The following is a 17399-nucleotide window of genomic DNA, read 5'->3' as shown; positions in this document are numbered from 1 at the left end:
ACACAATATCAACCTCTACCCTTGCAGGTACCCATTTATACCCCTGGGTGAAGAGAAGCAATCATAGTAAAGTATCTTGCTCAAGGACACAAGTGTCATGACCGAGATTCGAACCCACACTCAGATGACTTACCAACCAGAACTTGAATTTGATGCTCTAAACCACTCAGCCATGACATCCTATGTTCACATGCTGTAGGCTTTAAAGCCATTGGACACATTCGGTTAACAGTATTGTCCAAAGGCCCACACTTCGTGTATCACAACTGATTTCAAAAATAACAAACCTGTGAAAATTTAGGCTCAATCGGTCATCGGAGTCGGAGAAAATAACGGGGAAAACCCACCCTTGTTTCCGCACGTTTCGCCGTGTCATGACATGTGTTTAAAATAAATACGTAATTCTCGACAACAAGAATTGATAATTGTTTTAATGTTTTCTCGAAAAGTAAAGCATTTAATTGAATAATTTTTCAAGAGAAGTCTTTCACCATTACCTTCTGTAAACCCTGTAAGTTATTTGTAAATCTGTGAACTTTTTTTTTTTTTCTGTGCCGAAAGCGGCTAATGGATTTAATAGACTTTTCAGGCTATTTAATCTGATTTTTCTCAAGGGCAAATAAATCGGAAGTCAGACTAAATTAGAAAGAATATCCAGCCAATTATATTTAAAACACAGACTGTTGTACTTACAGTCAGGGCCAGTTAGGTTGATATATGGGAGATCCTGAACCCGGAACAAACTCATTCTAGGTAGAAAATGAAAAAGAAAACAGATCATGGTGGTGATTAGATCGTAGTTTTTTCCTAATCAGTACCCAAATTCATAGAGCTGCTTAAAAACACTGGACACCTTTGGTAATTGTCAAAGACCATTCCTCTCACTTGTTGTAACTTAACATATGCATAAAACAACAATCCTGCAAATTTGAACTCAATTGGCCATCGAAGTTGTGAGATAATAATGGAAGAAAAAAATATCTTTGTCGCACAAGTTGTGTGCTTTCAGCTGAGGCCCCGAAATCAATTCAATAATTTCAGTGAGAAATCTTTTCTTTCTCCAAAAATATGTTACTTCAGAGGGAGCCATTTCTCACAATGTTTAATACTATCAACAGCTCTCCCTTACTCATTACCAAGGAAGTTTTCATGCAAACAATTAGTTTGAGTAATTAACAATACTGTCCAGCGCCTTTAAGCAGAAAAACAAATTGGGACCAGTCTAAAATTGTACTCGTGACAAAGTCATTCTCTGGAAACCAACTCATGGACACAGGAGACGAGGAAGATCAAAAATGTCTTACATCGGGGTGCTGCAAAAGGACACCGGTGTAGAATCAACAGAGGAACTTGCCAACTTCTTTACGCAAGGCACAATTTCTTGGAAAAGCTATACACAAGCCCGCCTGTGGGCAACCCAGTGAGTGATTGGGTGAATGACATCCGGCTGGTAACATGTATTCTGGTAAGCACAATTTTGTTGTGCTTAGCTACTAGCTTTATGAAATTGAAAACAACTTTCATTTTTGTTGTACGCCCCAAAACAGGGCTAAAAACATCTCCTGGTAATGGGCTACAAGGTGAGGTTTGCAGTAGCACCATGACCATATCTCTTTTGAGTAGTGTTGGTTCTGAAAAGAATCAGTGGTTGACAACCCAATGTTTCAATAGGTATGCTGCGGTTCATCTTCAGGAGAATCCTGATCTATGTTGCTAGATGCTTCCAAAGTACTGCCTGGGAGATTAACTGGGGGTTGGGCTTGGCTCGATGGTTCATCTCCAAGGCAGTACTGCTAGCAACAGAGTCCAGCATTCTCCTGAAGACGATCAGAGTATACTGATCGAAATGTTGAGTTGTCAACCACCCATTCTTCACAGAACCAACACTACTCAAAAGAGATTTACACATGGTGTTACATGTACCACAAACCCCACCTAATGTAAAAGGAGTAGGTCTCATAATTCAAAGAAAAATACTGTATTAAAGCGCCTTGAGCATCACTGATTGACGGATACGCGTGCTTTATAAGAAGCCACTAATATTATTATTTACTATACTCAATTTTAACTAATAACCAATAACTAATTAAGTTTTAAATCCCACTCACTTGTTATGAAACGGCTCGATAAGGTTACACGTTGGCGTCACTCTACCCCTGGGTGGGTCCAGGAATGTACCCAGGTAGTTAGCCATGGTAGCAAAGCACGTTCCTGTGATGAACGCATCGTATCCAGCTTCATGTGATTTATCAGTCTCCGAGCTGTAGGTAGGGTAGCCAGGTGCGGTAACTGACAAACACCAGAAGAACAATTTAATACATGTTTAATGGACATCGGAAATAAAGAATATTCATTTTTGGTTTTACCAACATATACATGTAGATGGGTTGCAATACGCGTCATTGACCGCTGTATTTTACTCGTGAAAGTGCACGAGAGTCAAACGCAGCGTGAACACGCGTGCACTTTTAACGTGTACATCAAAAATGGTGGTCAATGATGCGTATTGCAACCCATCTATACATGTACATCGATTTAAGGCATTCCGTTTATAAGCTTCGGCTTCCTGGGTAATGCCTACACGTATTAGTTTTATTGTATCTATTGTTTTGTTTTCTTATTAAGTGATTACCCTTTGTGGAAATAAATGTTCGTTGAATTGAAAAAAATTGAATTGATGAGTGTTGTCTCGGGCAATTTAAGTGGTCTAGTTGGTAAGACACTGCTCACGAATTGCAAAGGTCGTGGGTTCGAATCACACCCGAGTAATATGCCTGTGGGTTGTTTTTTTGCAGAGCTCGGGAAAGTACCAAGTACACATTGGTGTATAATTGTTGTTTCGGATATGGGAATGGCCAATAACTTTTGTATTGTTTTTTTTTCAAAAGACATCAAACGAAAACAGTTCAGATTGATGGCAGAATTTTTATAGAATTGTATTCCTCTGATATTGGAACAGCCAATAATGACAAAGAATATTATGAAGTTCTCTGTTTGACAATCATCAATTAGATGAACATACTGAAATTACTTAGAGGATCTGAGAATGAATTTATGAATAACAGAAGTAAACAACTGTAATTTGACATTGATGCCAAAAGACACTCCTGGCTTATGGAAGATGCAAACATGTTTATGGAATCACAGGTTGTAATGGTAAAAGATGCAAAATTACACAAATAAATGAGCTTTCAAAAGAGTTTTGAATCTGATAAATGTTGTGTAGTATATTAAGAAAAGTGAAGGGTTTGTTCTTACCACATTCAGGCTGGGTGAATGGCGCACATTTAAGGGTTCGCTCAAGTTCACACAGGCCGGTAAATGGGATTTGATCCTACAAATACAATTTTAAAACAAACAATTAAGTAACTCCTAAGGGTATGCAGAGTATTCTAATCGAAAAAATCGAAACAACATTGGCTCTTTTCAGAGCTAACACTCATCCCAAAAGAGATACATGGATGTTCACATAGTTGTTTTGCTAATTATAATTAGTTCAATATTACCAGGCCATACAAAGCTTCAAACATCACTTAACGAGTAACCACAAATTACTGGGAAAGACCTTTTAATCTATAAATTGTATACTCAAACTTCATTGGTAAACAACAATCATTTCAATCAAATTTAACAGCCCTGGAATTTCATATTTGATAGGGCAATGACCTAGAAACTTTTGAAGGGGCACCAAGGCCAAGACCAGGGGCAACAGAGCTCAATGCCTCTGTAGCCTTTGTATTAGTCCAGGCCTGATTTAATGTGCATTCAATCCATTTTGGTAAATTTGAATTGCATACATGAAGCCTATGTGTACAGATTCATCAAAATCAACTACATGTGGGCATTTAATTAAAAACAGGTGAAATATGGCAACATGTGTAACAAATAGAAAAAGGTGAATGAAGCAAAGTAATTCATGCTATCCCTAGGAAAGACAAAAGGTAAGACACAACCTTGTTCCCCCGGGTTGATATGATCTCGCCAAGCCATTAACCTATGGATATGAGGATGCATTACTACGCGCATGAATGCGTATCCAAAAACTGTCTAATAAAAATGCACCACACGTACCGAGCTCAGACGTCAGAAAACAGAGAAGTTGATACAGAGTTTCCTACTTTATCATGCCTATTAACCAAAATGGCATTTATGAATGGGAATAAAAGAGTAGTGACTCGTTCTTAAACTACCGATTAAGACCTGGTTGCTATCCTTTTATTCCCTTATTTAAACATATCGGCACTTAATTTTTCTACACATTCAAATCAAACAGGTATTGTTAAATTTACAAAAACAATTTAGTCAGAATTCTAAGACCCTACCTTAAATTGTTCCGGAACCAAGTACCCCAAGAGGCAGCGTGTTTTCTGAATAACAGTAATAGATTTAATTTGATGTAGAAATTGCAGACTCAACATTCACCTACCTTAAATGGTTGTGTTCCAGCCATGACCTTGGTGTCAAGAAGTTTAGGAAAGACACAAGAGACCAGCTCCTTGAATTCACTTAATGTCTGAGAAAAGAATTCAAACACATAATAGTATGGAATGAAAAACCTTTGGATAATTAAAATTGTTTCTTTATTATTTCGAGAAAAAAAAAGGAAAAAAATCAATCTGAGAAAGTTACAGGGAAAGGCAGGACAAAAAGCCTTTACAAGCTTTGTACATTTGTGAATTACAGACCGGCACAGTTGCCATAGGAATGTAAAGAAACCACAGCACTCCTAAACATACTTTGTAACAGACAATTGATAGCAGCAATAACACAATCAAAGGGAGTTAGGTTTGTACTACACTTTATCTATCCCAGGTATGTAAAATCAACTCTAATAAGGAACAAAAGTACTTGGTGCTGTGGGATAAAAAGACACATTGTTTTCATTGGTAATGAGCTTGTAATTTCACATGGTCCTCAGATATACAAGCATTTTACAAGCAAAATGCTGCTGATCTTTCAAGCCTTGGGCTCCATTTCACAAAAAGCCAAGATAGATCTTAATACTGCAACTCAATCTTAAAAACAATATAAGTTATCACACAAGCGCGAGGGGATACGGAAAAATATAGCGCGTCTGCATCCCATATCTTAGAGGCCAAAGGCCGAGTTGGATATGGGACGCAGACGCGCTATATTTTCCGTATTTCCACAAGCGCGCATGTGATAACGTATTTATCTTCAAGCAAACTTGGCGCGTGACATAGAACACACAATACGCATGGTAGTGATATTAGCCGTGCAATATAGGTTTGATCACCACTCCAATCTGATTGGAGGATTAGCGCGTACTTGAAGATAAATTCTTATATAGCGCATTTCACAATAACCGTATCAATGCACTTTACATTAGTGCCCTGGTCATAGGGCCATTGACATCCCTTTAATGTTTCTCAGCTCCCTGGGGAGTATACCCAGCATCTTTAGATGGATACCGGCGCATTATAAATGCCCATTATTGTTATTTTACAGCCCGAGCTGCCTTGGCGATTTCATACACAATATCAACCTCTACCCTCGCAGGTACCCAGTTTTCCCCCTAGGTGAACAGAATCAATTATATTTAAGTATCTTGCTCAAGGACCAAGTGTCACGACCGGGTTTCTAACCCATACTCCGGTGACTTACATGTAGCACCAGAACTTGGATTCGATGCTCTTAAAGGCAGTGGATACTATTGGTAATTACTCAAAATAATTATTAGCATAAAACCTTACTTGGTAACCAGGTAATGGGGAGAGGTTGGTAGTATAAAAAAATTGTGATAAATGGCTCCCTCTGAGGTAACATAGTTTATGAGAAAGAAGTAATTTTCCACGAATTTGATTGATCAGATTTAGAACTTGAGGTCTCGAAATCAAGCATCTGAAAGCACACAACTCTGTGTGACAAGGGTGTTTTTTCTTTCATTATTATCTCGCAACTTCGATGACCAATTGAGCTCTAAAATATTTGCACAGGTTTGATATTTTATGCATATGTTGAGATACAGCAAGTGGGAAGACTGTTCTTTGACAATTACCAATAGTGTCCAGTATCTTTAATCGCAAATGAAAGTGTGATGTCCCAATACAACATTTTGTTGGTAATAATGAGAAGAAAGACTGCTTAAGAGAATTGGAAAATAGTTGTTACCTCTGGCAGTTGACAGCTGAACTGATGTAAGACGTGCATGACATCTAACATGATGTTATGACCAACCACCGGTTTACCAGTGCTGCTGATAAGGTCAATGACCTTTGAAAAGCCTGCGGCATCTTCCACGTCATCCTGAGGTCAAGGGTCAAAGCATAAACACAAACTATTACGTTGGTCACAAAACATTAAGGCCCAATTCATGGCTCTGCTTCAGAAACAAAGAATCAGCGCTTACATAGGCAGGGAATTCCACACTTACGTCAAGCGTATTTCATGGTTAGCAAGGAATTTTTTACTAGACATTCTTTACTTACACAACTAGCGCAAAAGTTGGCGCCTGCACAATAAGCAGATAGTGGTGATCGTAAGCGAAGGGTTCAGCTAGAAGCAGAGCCATGAAATTGGGCTCAGGTATGATTTTAAGTTACAGAACTGCATTATGTGTAAACGTTGATCACAGAAAAAAGGAACAAGCAGACAGCACAAATCATCACATACAAGTAATGGTTTGCAGAGGACCAGTCACAAACAGTGTACATTACATCTATTCGTGTACGGTAACCCGTCTCTGCAAAATCAGTCTTTGCTGAGCATATTTCTGTGATGAACAAATTTAAAAATGCACACCCTTTGAAGTTAAAAAATGAATCTTACCAAATCTGACTCTAACTTTTTCTTCAACATGTTTCTCTTGTCTTCGTCTGTTGCCTTGGCAACTTCGATGTATCGGTCGCCCTATCGATAAATGAAACTTGGTAAATTGTAAAGAGCATGAGTGATTCACGAAAATACTACGTACATTTTTTTAGGGCCAAGACTATTTTTATTTAGCAAAGGACAATTTCATTGTAAAATCTTAAAGTCTATGGGAATCTATTGTAGGGGCACCAAGGCCAAGACAAGGGCAACAGAGGGCATGGCGTCCGTGTAATTCTAGGCCTGGTAATTAATAGTAATTCTAGGCCTGGTAGAATAACCACGCAAATAGTTATATCAGAAACATGAATGAATGAATGAATTAACATGAAGGTAACAAAATAAGCCTGAGTAGTGATGGGAGACATTTCTAGGACCAAACGTCCCCCAACCCCGTTTTAAACTAAAATTATTTGTTATATTTAATTTATTAATAAAAACCCTCACAGGCATTGGTAAAGCTCGAGTCAACTACTACCCTAACTCTACAGCTACATTTAATCTACCCCTTGCAATGTCTGGAGACATTTAATTCAGTTCAGTTCAATAATGCGTTCATTCCATACTCTTGTTGGAGAAAAAGAACAATTTTTGAGAATTAAACAGTACATACAAATGTCACAAAATCAAAGCGCATAAAATTGTACAAAAACAAGACACTGAAGTCAATCCTGGTCCTGTTCAGGACCCCTGTAGATGAAACATTATCAATATGCATTCAGATAATACAATATATAATATAGATTTTGGTTGTAAATAACAGTTATCACAATAGAAAATATGGTCAACAATGATATCAATATTGAAGACAATTGAATTTTAACTGAAATTCCTCATCCAAAAAAAATCAACACATATAAATATCAATGCATTCAAAATACAATATCAGCACAATATCAATACATTCAGAATTCAAAATTCAAAAGTGTTAGCACATTAAAGTATCACTATCAATGCATTCAAAATACAATACACAAAATATCAGCACATATATCAGCACATACATCATTACAATCAAAATTCAAAATTCAAAAGTGTCACCACATTAAAGTATCAATGCATTCAAAATTCAATATGCAAAAATATCAATTCAACACATTCAAAAATATCAATATATTTGAAATTCAATATACACAAATATCAACACATTCAAAATATCAATATCACATACAAAAATATTAATACCGTCCATACTATACAGTAAATTGTATATATTGACTGGAATGAAATATATTAGTAAGGGCGAATGGAGATACATGTACTCCAGCCCTTATCAATAAACAAAATAACACATGAGTGGGGAGGGGGGAGATTGGCAAAATAAATATCACATGAAAGAGATTTGTGTACTCATTCAAACGATATACATTTTTCTGGGGTATGCTTTTTTGCAAAGTAGTAAATAATGACAGTTCAATAAATTGTAATGGCAATCAAATAAGCTTAAGAAGCGTTTATGTATTGCGAGTTTGGTTTACACAATTATCGTGGTCAAGTGACAGGGCCTTGTCACAAGAGGCAACTTACAGGCAACCAGTTCCAGGCAATATTTAAGAAGAAAGGGCATTCACACTTGAATATTCACATATTATTCTTGGGTTTAAAGTTACTCATTTTCTAGCAAAGCGATCCTGTAGCATGCACTACAGTTGGTTGCTGCAAAATTTGCCTCAGGTGACAAGGACCTAGCCTACCTTGTTTTCACCGGCTTTGGTAGTCAACATTAAACCAGATGCATGCCTATAAATACAAAAAAACAAAAACAGCAACAATAACATCAATATTCACAGTGTCACTAAATTGCAGGGATGGAATTAATTTTGGGTTGGACAAAAACAATCAGATGTCCTGATTTTATACACAAAAAAATTTCTTGCTGTAGGTGTTTTAGTTTTTTTAAGATTTTCATAATTTTCAAAAGATTGCATAGTAGTAACCCAATGTTTACTTATCAACAATGGAAAGAATCGGCGCTAAAGGAAGCAGGGAATTCCGTGCTTACGTCAAGCATATTTAACTGGTTAGCAGGAAATTTGTGCTTGTGCGTGTAGATACATTGTACTCCAAATTACTAGGAATTCTTCACTTACAGAGCTAGCAATTCGGCGGTAAGCAGAGCCATGAAATTGGGTCCTGAAACCTGTTCTTTCCAATCATTGTAAACTTGGATATTGAACAATGAACTAGGACAAAGGTACTGCTTTATAATAAACACCAGTTGTGTTTTTGTGCTGGTTTGGGTGCTTTTCTGATTTTCAAAAGGCAGACATAAAAATGTCTGAATTCAGATAAAATTTCTCATCCCTGGTTTATGGAATGTGTTTGTAGGGTGAATTTAATGTGCTGTTAGGAACTCACCTTGCCTTCACTGACTGGAATGTTAACTTCCTCTGGAATCTGAATGTAAGCGGACAATACAGAAAACCAAATTAAATTAAAAAATACAAACAACTTTATTCATGCCCTCCAAATTCCTCTGAAGTGTCCCCATCAATTAGTAATCAGTAAAAGTCATCTCTTTTAACATCCAGAGATTCAAATTTCTGTTGTGTTGATTTGTGAATGCTGCGGCCAGAGAGGCGGTTGGCACCCACTATACTGTCACTATTTTCTTGATGAAAAAAACATGACAGCTTTATGATGTTTGCTTAGCAAGTAGAAACTTTATTTAGCTGACTTTTAGTATATCTTTCTTGATAATTTGGCATAATACATTTGTAAATCAGCATTGCGTTGAAAAAAAAATTCCCTCAAAGAAATCTGCTTTGCCCTGTCACTAACGAAATTCAAGGCCAGCATGTAATGTAAACTCACCCTGTGCATGGCTCTAGTTTCAAAGTTGCCTCCTCAGAGTTATTTACAAAGTCATCAACTTTCTTACTGTAAAAGAAATCACATAAAATAACAGTTATCTTCAAAACACCAGGCTTTTCTTTTTAGTCAATTAGGAGTGAATGTATGTAAAGAACTAAACTTATCAGGGCTACATTCCATTAAGCCGTCAAGCAGAAAATACTAATTAGCAAATTTCTTTGCTTAGCAAAAGATGAGTACTTAGCAACAATGTGCACTTTATTGGATGTTGGCAAGGTAACCAGTTTCTGTTTTAAAGCAAGATTTGTCTGTGCTCAGCATGTTGTTATGCTTACAGGCTTTATGAAATCAAGCCCTGCATTAAGTAGGCCTACATGTAAGTGCCTTATTTCTGAGCTAGTTGTAGTAACATGAAGAACGCACCCGCTAATAAATATGTTAACTGCGGATTTTCCTGTTTTGGTAAGCACCATTTCTTGTCGTTACAGTAAACAGAGACATGAAAGTGTTCCTTGGTATTAGACACCTACATTTATGTCTTGCTGTTAAAGATATTACACAGTGAGTTATTATTATTCAACTGAAAAACACAAGACTGTCATGACTTGTCAGGTCACCAGTTTGCTAGCCCAAGGCTATAATCGCTAAGCTTCGGGCCTGCGGTTCAGTGTCAAATTGGAGCCCTGTTCATCTGTTCAATTCAAGTCAACATTTATTTTACTGCTCTTCTCAAGATAATGTATACAAAATATTAGATCTATAGATAAGCAAAATAATGAGCACAGAGGATGGAGGGAAAATAGTTAGTCCATGTAAACCAAAATAAATAGAGTATGAGGCTTGTCACATTAAGCCAAGGCTTGTAGAAGACAGCATAGACAGACAAACTACAAACAAGGAGATAAATCAAACAGGTAGCAAGAAAACATTTAATAGATGGAAATTTTCATCAGGGATAAAGAATTTAACCCAACTACACTGATGTGCGTTAGCACTGTAACCCCCCCCCATGTATTATCAGTACCTACCCCAGCTCTGTGAACAAAATCACAGGTATATTGCAAAGGTCATGGGTTCGAATTCCACCCGAATAATATGCCTTACTGTAGTGCTAACACACATCGTTGTAATGGGTTAAACCAACATTAAGAAAACCCTTGCAAAAAACAGGCTGGGTTGCTTTGAGAGAAATATGTCTTAAAGACACTGGACACATATGCACAAAATAACAAACCAGTGAAAATTTGAACTCAATTGGTTGTCGAGAGAATAACGGAAAAAAAAACACCCTTGTCGCACAAAATCAAATTTTTAGGTCTCAAAACCATTCAAATATTTAATTGAGAAAATAACTTCTTTTTCGAAACCGAGAGAAATATGTAATAATCTATTGTTTTATTTCTCACCAGACAGCATCGATAAAGTCTTTCTGCTCAGCAGGGATCTCAACGGGCTTCTTTGCCATTGGAGATATGAATCCTGGGCTCTGCTCCGAATTCATGGCTTGTTGCTCAAAGAGGACGTGCTTCTCACGGACGTGTTCTTTCATGGATTCCTTCTCGGCGTGAGTAAGATAAGGAATTCCTAGAATGATAAATAAAGACAATAAGACATCAAAACAAATGCAGCCTTCGAAATAACCCAATGCACACAAAGCAATTGCATGATGCCCTTGTGCGCATGCATACTCTACGTTACTAGACATTCTGTGCTTCGGCGCTTGCACAGAAGCGAAAAATGGTAATAGTAAGCGCAGAATTTGGCGTTAAACAGAGCCATGAAATCGGTCCGCCAGGCTGAAAATCCAATCCGCATGCATGGTCCAGTCTGAGGGTGTGATTTGAACCAGGGTCCACAAAGATGAAAGGCAAAGAACGAAACCACTCAGCCAAACTTAACCCCCCTGCACATTTGTGCTTGTTGTCAAAAAAGATTGCTCTACATCTATAACCATGCAGAGAAGCAGCTTGTACATTGTATAATGCCAAATGCCAAAAATACCCAGACAATTTAATCTTCTTAAATCTGAAGGGCGGAGAATTCGTTGACAATTTTGTTGTAGAGGTGCTGGTCACTTATTCATTCTTGCCACTCACTGTTTGGTATTTAATAGGCCTACAATTTTGAATTTTTTGTTTTTTCAGTCACAGTCCCAGTGTGTAACAAAATAAACAATAAGTAAGATAACTTACCATCTCTAAAAACTTTGTTGAAATCAAAGTTGAAAGACGTCAGGAAGTCAATGCTTGAGCTCTTTAAAGAAAAAGTAGATGGAAAAGAGAATAATAGAACAGACGATTTCAAGTGTTTGGAATTTGTTGAGCACTAGAATGATAAATAGGTCAGCCCTCTGAGAAAAATACTTTAAAACTACTCTATTCAAAATAAAAGTATTTGGGATTGAGCAAAGAAAAATTTGCTAGAGCGGGATTTGAACCAATAACCTCTAAATTAACGTGCAGGTGCATTTACCAACTGAACTATCTAGCACTATGTTGGCGGCCTGCCTATTTTGCCAATAGCTTTTTTTGGAGGGTGCCAGTCAGAAGCCAAAATAAAAGGAACAACATGCCCCTTCAAACTGGCTTGTAATTTGGTGGGGGTGTTAGGTTCGTATCCATTACTCTGGCAACATTACCCTGGATGCCCAATATTTTTGACCGCGCGAGTGCGCTCTCAATCACTTCGGGGGTATATTTATTCATACCCAAAACAATTGTTAAAGACTGGAACGCATAACCATCACAGACATCTAATCCATCACGGACAACCCACCTCTAAAGCAACTTAAAACTACGGCACAACAAAAGGGACAGATTGCCTATTAAAACTGTGCAGGACGAATTGCGTATACCCCCAGAAGTAATAAAAATACTTTTGAGAACGCCTTCACGTGATCAAAAAGACGGCGCATTTGTTTACTTTTGCCATACTTATTGCTGTCTGACTTATTATCACTTTTAATGAAATTGGAAACTCCTTCATCGACCCTCATTACACTTCACAAGTGTTTCATCATACCTGGCATAGAAACCTGTGATCTGGCTTTCTATTGCTCACCGGGTGCGGGAACACGTAAAAGTTGAATGGATGAACAACATACCTACGGATTAAATAAGAAATGAAAAATTAATAAATGATAAAATGAAAGAAATATTATCCAATTACATCTAGGTAATCAAGTATAGTCTTCAGATACAACTTCAGATGCTATTGTGTTTTACAATGGCACAGATCTTAAAGAAGGGAAAACAATGATTAAATCATCTCAACAAATATGGCGAACAATTTCACTGTTTATCTTTTCAAGAAAACAATGTCTTCTATTCTACACACTGAATTATTTATTTTGAAAAGTGGTTTTGGAGTACATTGTACATGTTCTGCAATTCTAAAATGACAACATTTATTAAAATTCAATGCAATTGAGCAATTTCAAATGACTCCAATACTACAATTATTGTGCCATTTTTGGAAGTCAATTGTCTGTAAAGGCAAAGTCCCACTGCAGCGATAACGAAAACGATAACGATAAAGATGAAAGAAAACGCATTCTATTGGTCGAATTGCTCCACGCATAATACGCACACGCTCATTCAACTATTGAATTGTTTTCTTTGCGTGTTATCGTTATCGTTATCGTTATCGCTGCAGTGGGACCGGGCCTTTAGTGTTACACGATGAGTGCAGATTTTAGGTGACTTGTTGGTTTCATGGCCAAGTGGTTGAGAGCATCAAATTCAAGTTCTAGTGGTTAGGTCATCGAAGTGTGTCGCATCCCGGTCATGACACTTGTGTCCTAGAGCAAAATACTTTACTATAATTTCTTCTCTTCACCCAGGGGTATAAATGGGTACCTGCGAGGGTACAGGTTGATATTGTGTATGAAAAAGCCACTGGAGAGCCACAGCAGCCTGGGGCTGTACTACACAGGGAGCTGAGACTGACCCAATTACTAGCACTAATGTAAAGCGCATTGATTTGGTTATGTAAAATGTGCTAATCACTTGTAACTATTAGTCACTCCATACAAGGGAAATCATCCACTGAAGTTGCGCGCATCGAGTTTTGTTCGATGGGAGGTCGACATAATGCTAACTGCACTTTCAGGTCACAGGTCTGGGCATTGGCTGCAAGAATGCAGCAGCTTGGAAACAGCTGCCTAGTTGCCATTGCCGATGTCTCATACAGATGAGCCCACTTGGGTTAAAACTGACTTGTTGTTATTCAACAAGTTTCAGCATTATTTTGACCAAAAGTGCCAGCTGATCACAAACGCAACAAAAAACGAGGACGATGTAAGATTCAAAGAGCTTCAGAACGCGTTAGAGGCACAACAACTGACAAAACAAGGAAACATATATTGTAGCACATTTTTCTTTCTGCGGACAGTTGGAAAAATTTCAAAGTAGCGATCCTACAGAAAGATGATAAGCAAAAAGCTATCAACCAAGAAATGGAAGATTTGTTCACACTAACAAAGCAAACAATTCAAATCACAAACACAAGCAAATCCGGTTGGATAACCATCCAACATCTCGAGCAAGGTGAGAAAACCAGCCTTTCCTCAGACGACAGAAAGAAGGTTGCAGCAGCAGAGGAGGCATCCAAGAAAGAAATAGAGCTCAGAAAGAAGCAGAAACGAGCAGCAACAGACCATAGACACCAAGTTGATCTTTTTCGAGTCAATGTTTAAGCGGTCAAGGCAGCCGCAACCCGTGCTTTGAATATTACATACTTAGGGAATCAAATTGATGTCGGGAGATAGAGTAAAACTATTTTTTCATGCGTATAAGCAAGCGAAGGAGCATGAAGTTTACATTCTCTCATTGTCACTTGTATTGAATACTATTTTTTCTTCTTTAAATATTCAAGAATATGAGGGGATTACCTTGACTTTTGCTTCTCATACTTGAAGACACACATACCAAACTGCATCAGCAAGAAATCCATTGAGCCCTGGATATTGTTGAGGAGCAAGAAAGCACAAAGACAGAATAATTATAACAGTAATAATAGTGCTCAAACAATGTCCTTCTTCTTCCTATACGAGTAAGCCTCACATGTGAGTAATATCGTACTATGAAGTGCAAAAGTAAGCAGGCCGCGGGAACATGTCGGTAACAAAAATCACGGAAATACGTGAAATAAGGTGTATTTATACAGATGCAGGTGGGCTGCTACTGTAGTGCAAGTAAAAGAAAAACTGGTGGCTTAACGGAGCCGCAGGGTGGACAGCCGGCTCCGGCACTGGTCCAGTGATGGAGCTGTCACAATGTGTCCTCACTTAGTGACACTCAAGGCTCTTTAAGGTTCAATGTTTTCCTGCACAGTACTGTGGAGCTATGTTTTTGAAGTACATATCAGACCAATTCCTTAACATAAAGCACCATGTAGTGGTTTACAAGGTGATGTGGCACAATATGCAGCCAATCAAACCAGGAACACCAGGACAAACCCCTTAAGTGCACCCTTGGTCTATTTTAGGTGCATTACCCAACACATCGTTGGATTAACTGCTTTACATCCAATCTGAAGGATGCAGCAAAAAGTGTCGTACTTTTAAAAGGACACTGTAAGTGTCACGACCGGGACTCAAACGAACCCACTCTGCTAAACAAAACTGATGCAAAGGAACATACAACAAAATATTTAGGGCCATTTATCTTCAAACTGTACATTTTTGGAGCAGTATGTATTAAGCACGCGGTGGAAAAACAGACAGTGCCTGGAGCCGGTCAAAGCCCGAGGCCGAGGTTTAAGAAAGGGCCCTGGCTGGATGAGAAGAACCCTTAGGACTTACCTTTCTGAGTTTGTCATATCTCTCTTCAGGTGTATCATAAGGAGAGGGTCTGACTTCATGATGCAATCCTGTGAACTCCCCATCAATGGCAATAAACGAAGCACCGTTAAGAATGCTAGGAAGTTTCTTCAATACCTCCTTGAAATCTGTGGATAAATATATTAATAGTAATAATAATAATAATGGTTTGTTATATGTAGTGCTAAGACACACCCGAACATGCCGAAGTGCATCTCAAAGCGCTTCCAACATTATTACTACTGGTCACTGGGCCATTTAAATAATTCCTTAAATCACGTCAGCACCCCGGGGAGTACTTGGATAACTTTCCGTATAGCGCCACCACTTGTTCCCTCATTCTTACAAACAGGGATATCTCATTGAGGTTAATTAGGTACTGTATTTTCTTATCGAATGAAAAAGTGGTGGCGCCATACGGAAACTTTTCCGAGTACTTCACCCTTGAATTTATAGAAGTACCCAGGAAGTATACAGCCTGTGTGCAACAATGCACTTAGTACTATGGTACTAAGGAAAATCAGACACAAGAACCACTCTGCCATTGCAGGTACCTATGTATATTTACCCCTGCCCTGGGACCCTGGTTGGAGAGAAGCAATTATGCTCAGGAGGGACACAAGTGTCATGACCGGGACTAGAATACACACTCTGCTGAACAGAAACACCAGAGCTTGAGTTCCGTGCCCGATCCGTTCGACCACACCACACTTACTGTTTTTAGTTGCTTAGGGTGAGACTGTTTAAGGATACTATTTTGAAATGATATGTATTGTATGGCCTATCACCTAACACTTGAATTTACAGAAAAAGACCCTTGCCTTTAGTGCTACAAAAGTGTAATGGAAAAGGAAGGATTTAAATTAATAATTTGGATAACTTTCCGTATGGCGCCACCACTTGTTCACTTATTTTTACAAAAAGGGATATTTCAATCATGTAAATAAGTTCCTATATTATTTCACATCGAATGAAAAAGTGGTGGCGCCATACGGAAACTTTTCCAATAATTTCTTAACATCATGAACAGAGTAGCTTCATTATTATTTTTTTTTTTTACCACAATTTTTTTTATTAATGTTTCCTGCTGGGAATTGGATGAACAAAATCCCAGGACCCAAAAATAATAAAACCGTTTGCAGTGGGGAAAATGCTTGTTGTAGAAGTACAAAGATCTTTTTTTATATGAGGGTTCAGGCCTGTATGCTTCGTTTTTGAAAGGGCAAGGGCACCAAGGCATTTTCTTCTTGGTAAAGGGCACCCTATGATGAAATTGCAAATTTGTACTGTGAGCATTTCAAGGGCACCAAGGCAATGACCAGGGGACACGGAGGCAATCGCCTTCGTTGCCTCCGTGAAGTATCAGGCCTGAGGGTTTAGGAATTCAAACTTAGAAAGCCCCGCCCGCCCCCATCTCACTCCAGCCACTGTCGGAAATACCCTCTTTTTGGCTTTACCCAATGACAAAGAACTGAAGCTATGGATTTATTTACATACGAAAAAAGAAAATTCCGATTGTTGACATGATTAAATAAGTATTAATTAATAACTCATTGAGCCTTAAAAGTATTATTCGTACATAAGTGTTTCTTATTTACAATACACGTCTGTGTCAGTGTCACTGTTTTGTTATTTGAGTCAACAAAGCACGTGCGTGCATGGACTTGGAAAGCAAATGTTGTCAACTTCGATTGAAATGACGAATGAAATGGATTTTCCCTTGCTTGACCTGTTTGATTTTCGCGCCAGCAACGTTAGCTGCCAGGGCAGACTTGCAGTACGTTTGACGTGAATATATAAATCCACACAAAGTGATGATTGTACTTTTGAACAAGAACTTACTCTTTTTGGTTACTTCCATTGCTGCAGGGCAAGAGTTGACGCCTTCAAATTTTATGGGGAGAGATGTTTCTCCTGCATGCAGTAGACTCGA

At 38.2% G+C, this 17399-nt stretch overlaps 1 protein-coding gene across 1 annotated transcript in view; it reads right to left on the bottom strand.

Moving 5' to 3' along the window:
• Positions 1 to 17399, bottom strand: part of LOC117292525 (poly(A)-specific ribonuclease PARN-like) — a 28669-nt gene extending 11270 nt beyond the window's left edge. The window contains exons 1-15 of the mRNA XM_033774601.1: positions 17309 to 17399; positions 15449 to 15594; positions 14537 to 14604; positions 12667 to 12748; positions 11838 to 11898; positions 11052 to 11229; positions 9646 to 9711; positions 9190 to 9228; positions 8526 to 8571; positions 6790 to 6870; positions 6133 to 6267; positions 4427 to 4513; positions 3259 to 3334; positions 2109 to 2289; positions 694 to 749 (exon numbers count right to left, since the gene is read on the bottom strand). Of these exons, the coding sequence (XP_033630492.1) occupies positions 694 to 749; positions 2109 to 2289; positions 3259 to 3334; positions 4427 to 4513; positions 6133 to 6267; positions 6790 to 6870; positions 8526 to 8571; positions 9190 to 9228; positions 9646 to 9711; positions 11052 to 11229; positions 11838 to 11898; positions 12667 to 12748; positions 14537 to 14604; positions 15449 to 15594; positions 17309 to 17327 (1321 nt within the window). The 5' untranslated portion in view covers positions 17328 to 17399. The remainder of the gene's footprint in view (positions 1 to 693; positions 750 to 2108; positions 2290 to 3258; positions 3335 to 4426; positions 4514 to 6132; positions 6268 to 6789; positions 6871 to 8525; positions 8572 to 9189; positions 9229 to 9645; positions 9712 to 11051; positions 11230 to 11837; positions 11899 to 12666; positions 12749 to 14536; positions 14605 to 15448; positions 15595 to 17308) is intronic.

The sequence above is a fragment of the Asterias rubens genome, chromosome 7 (genome assembly GCF_902459465.1).
Source record: "Asterias rubens chromosome 7, eAstRub1.3, whole genome shotgun sequence".
Taxonomy (NCBI): Eukaryota; Metazoa; Echinodermata; class Asteroidea; order Forcipulatida; family Asteriidae; genus Asterias; species Asterias rubens.
The sequence above is the reverse complement of the archived record's forward strand: the minus strand, read 5'-3'. Positions and strand labels throughout refer to the sequence as shown.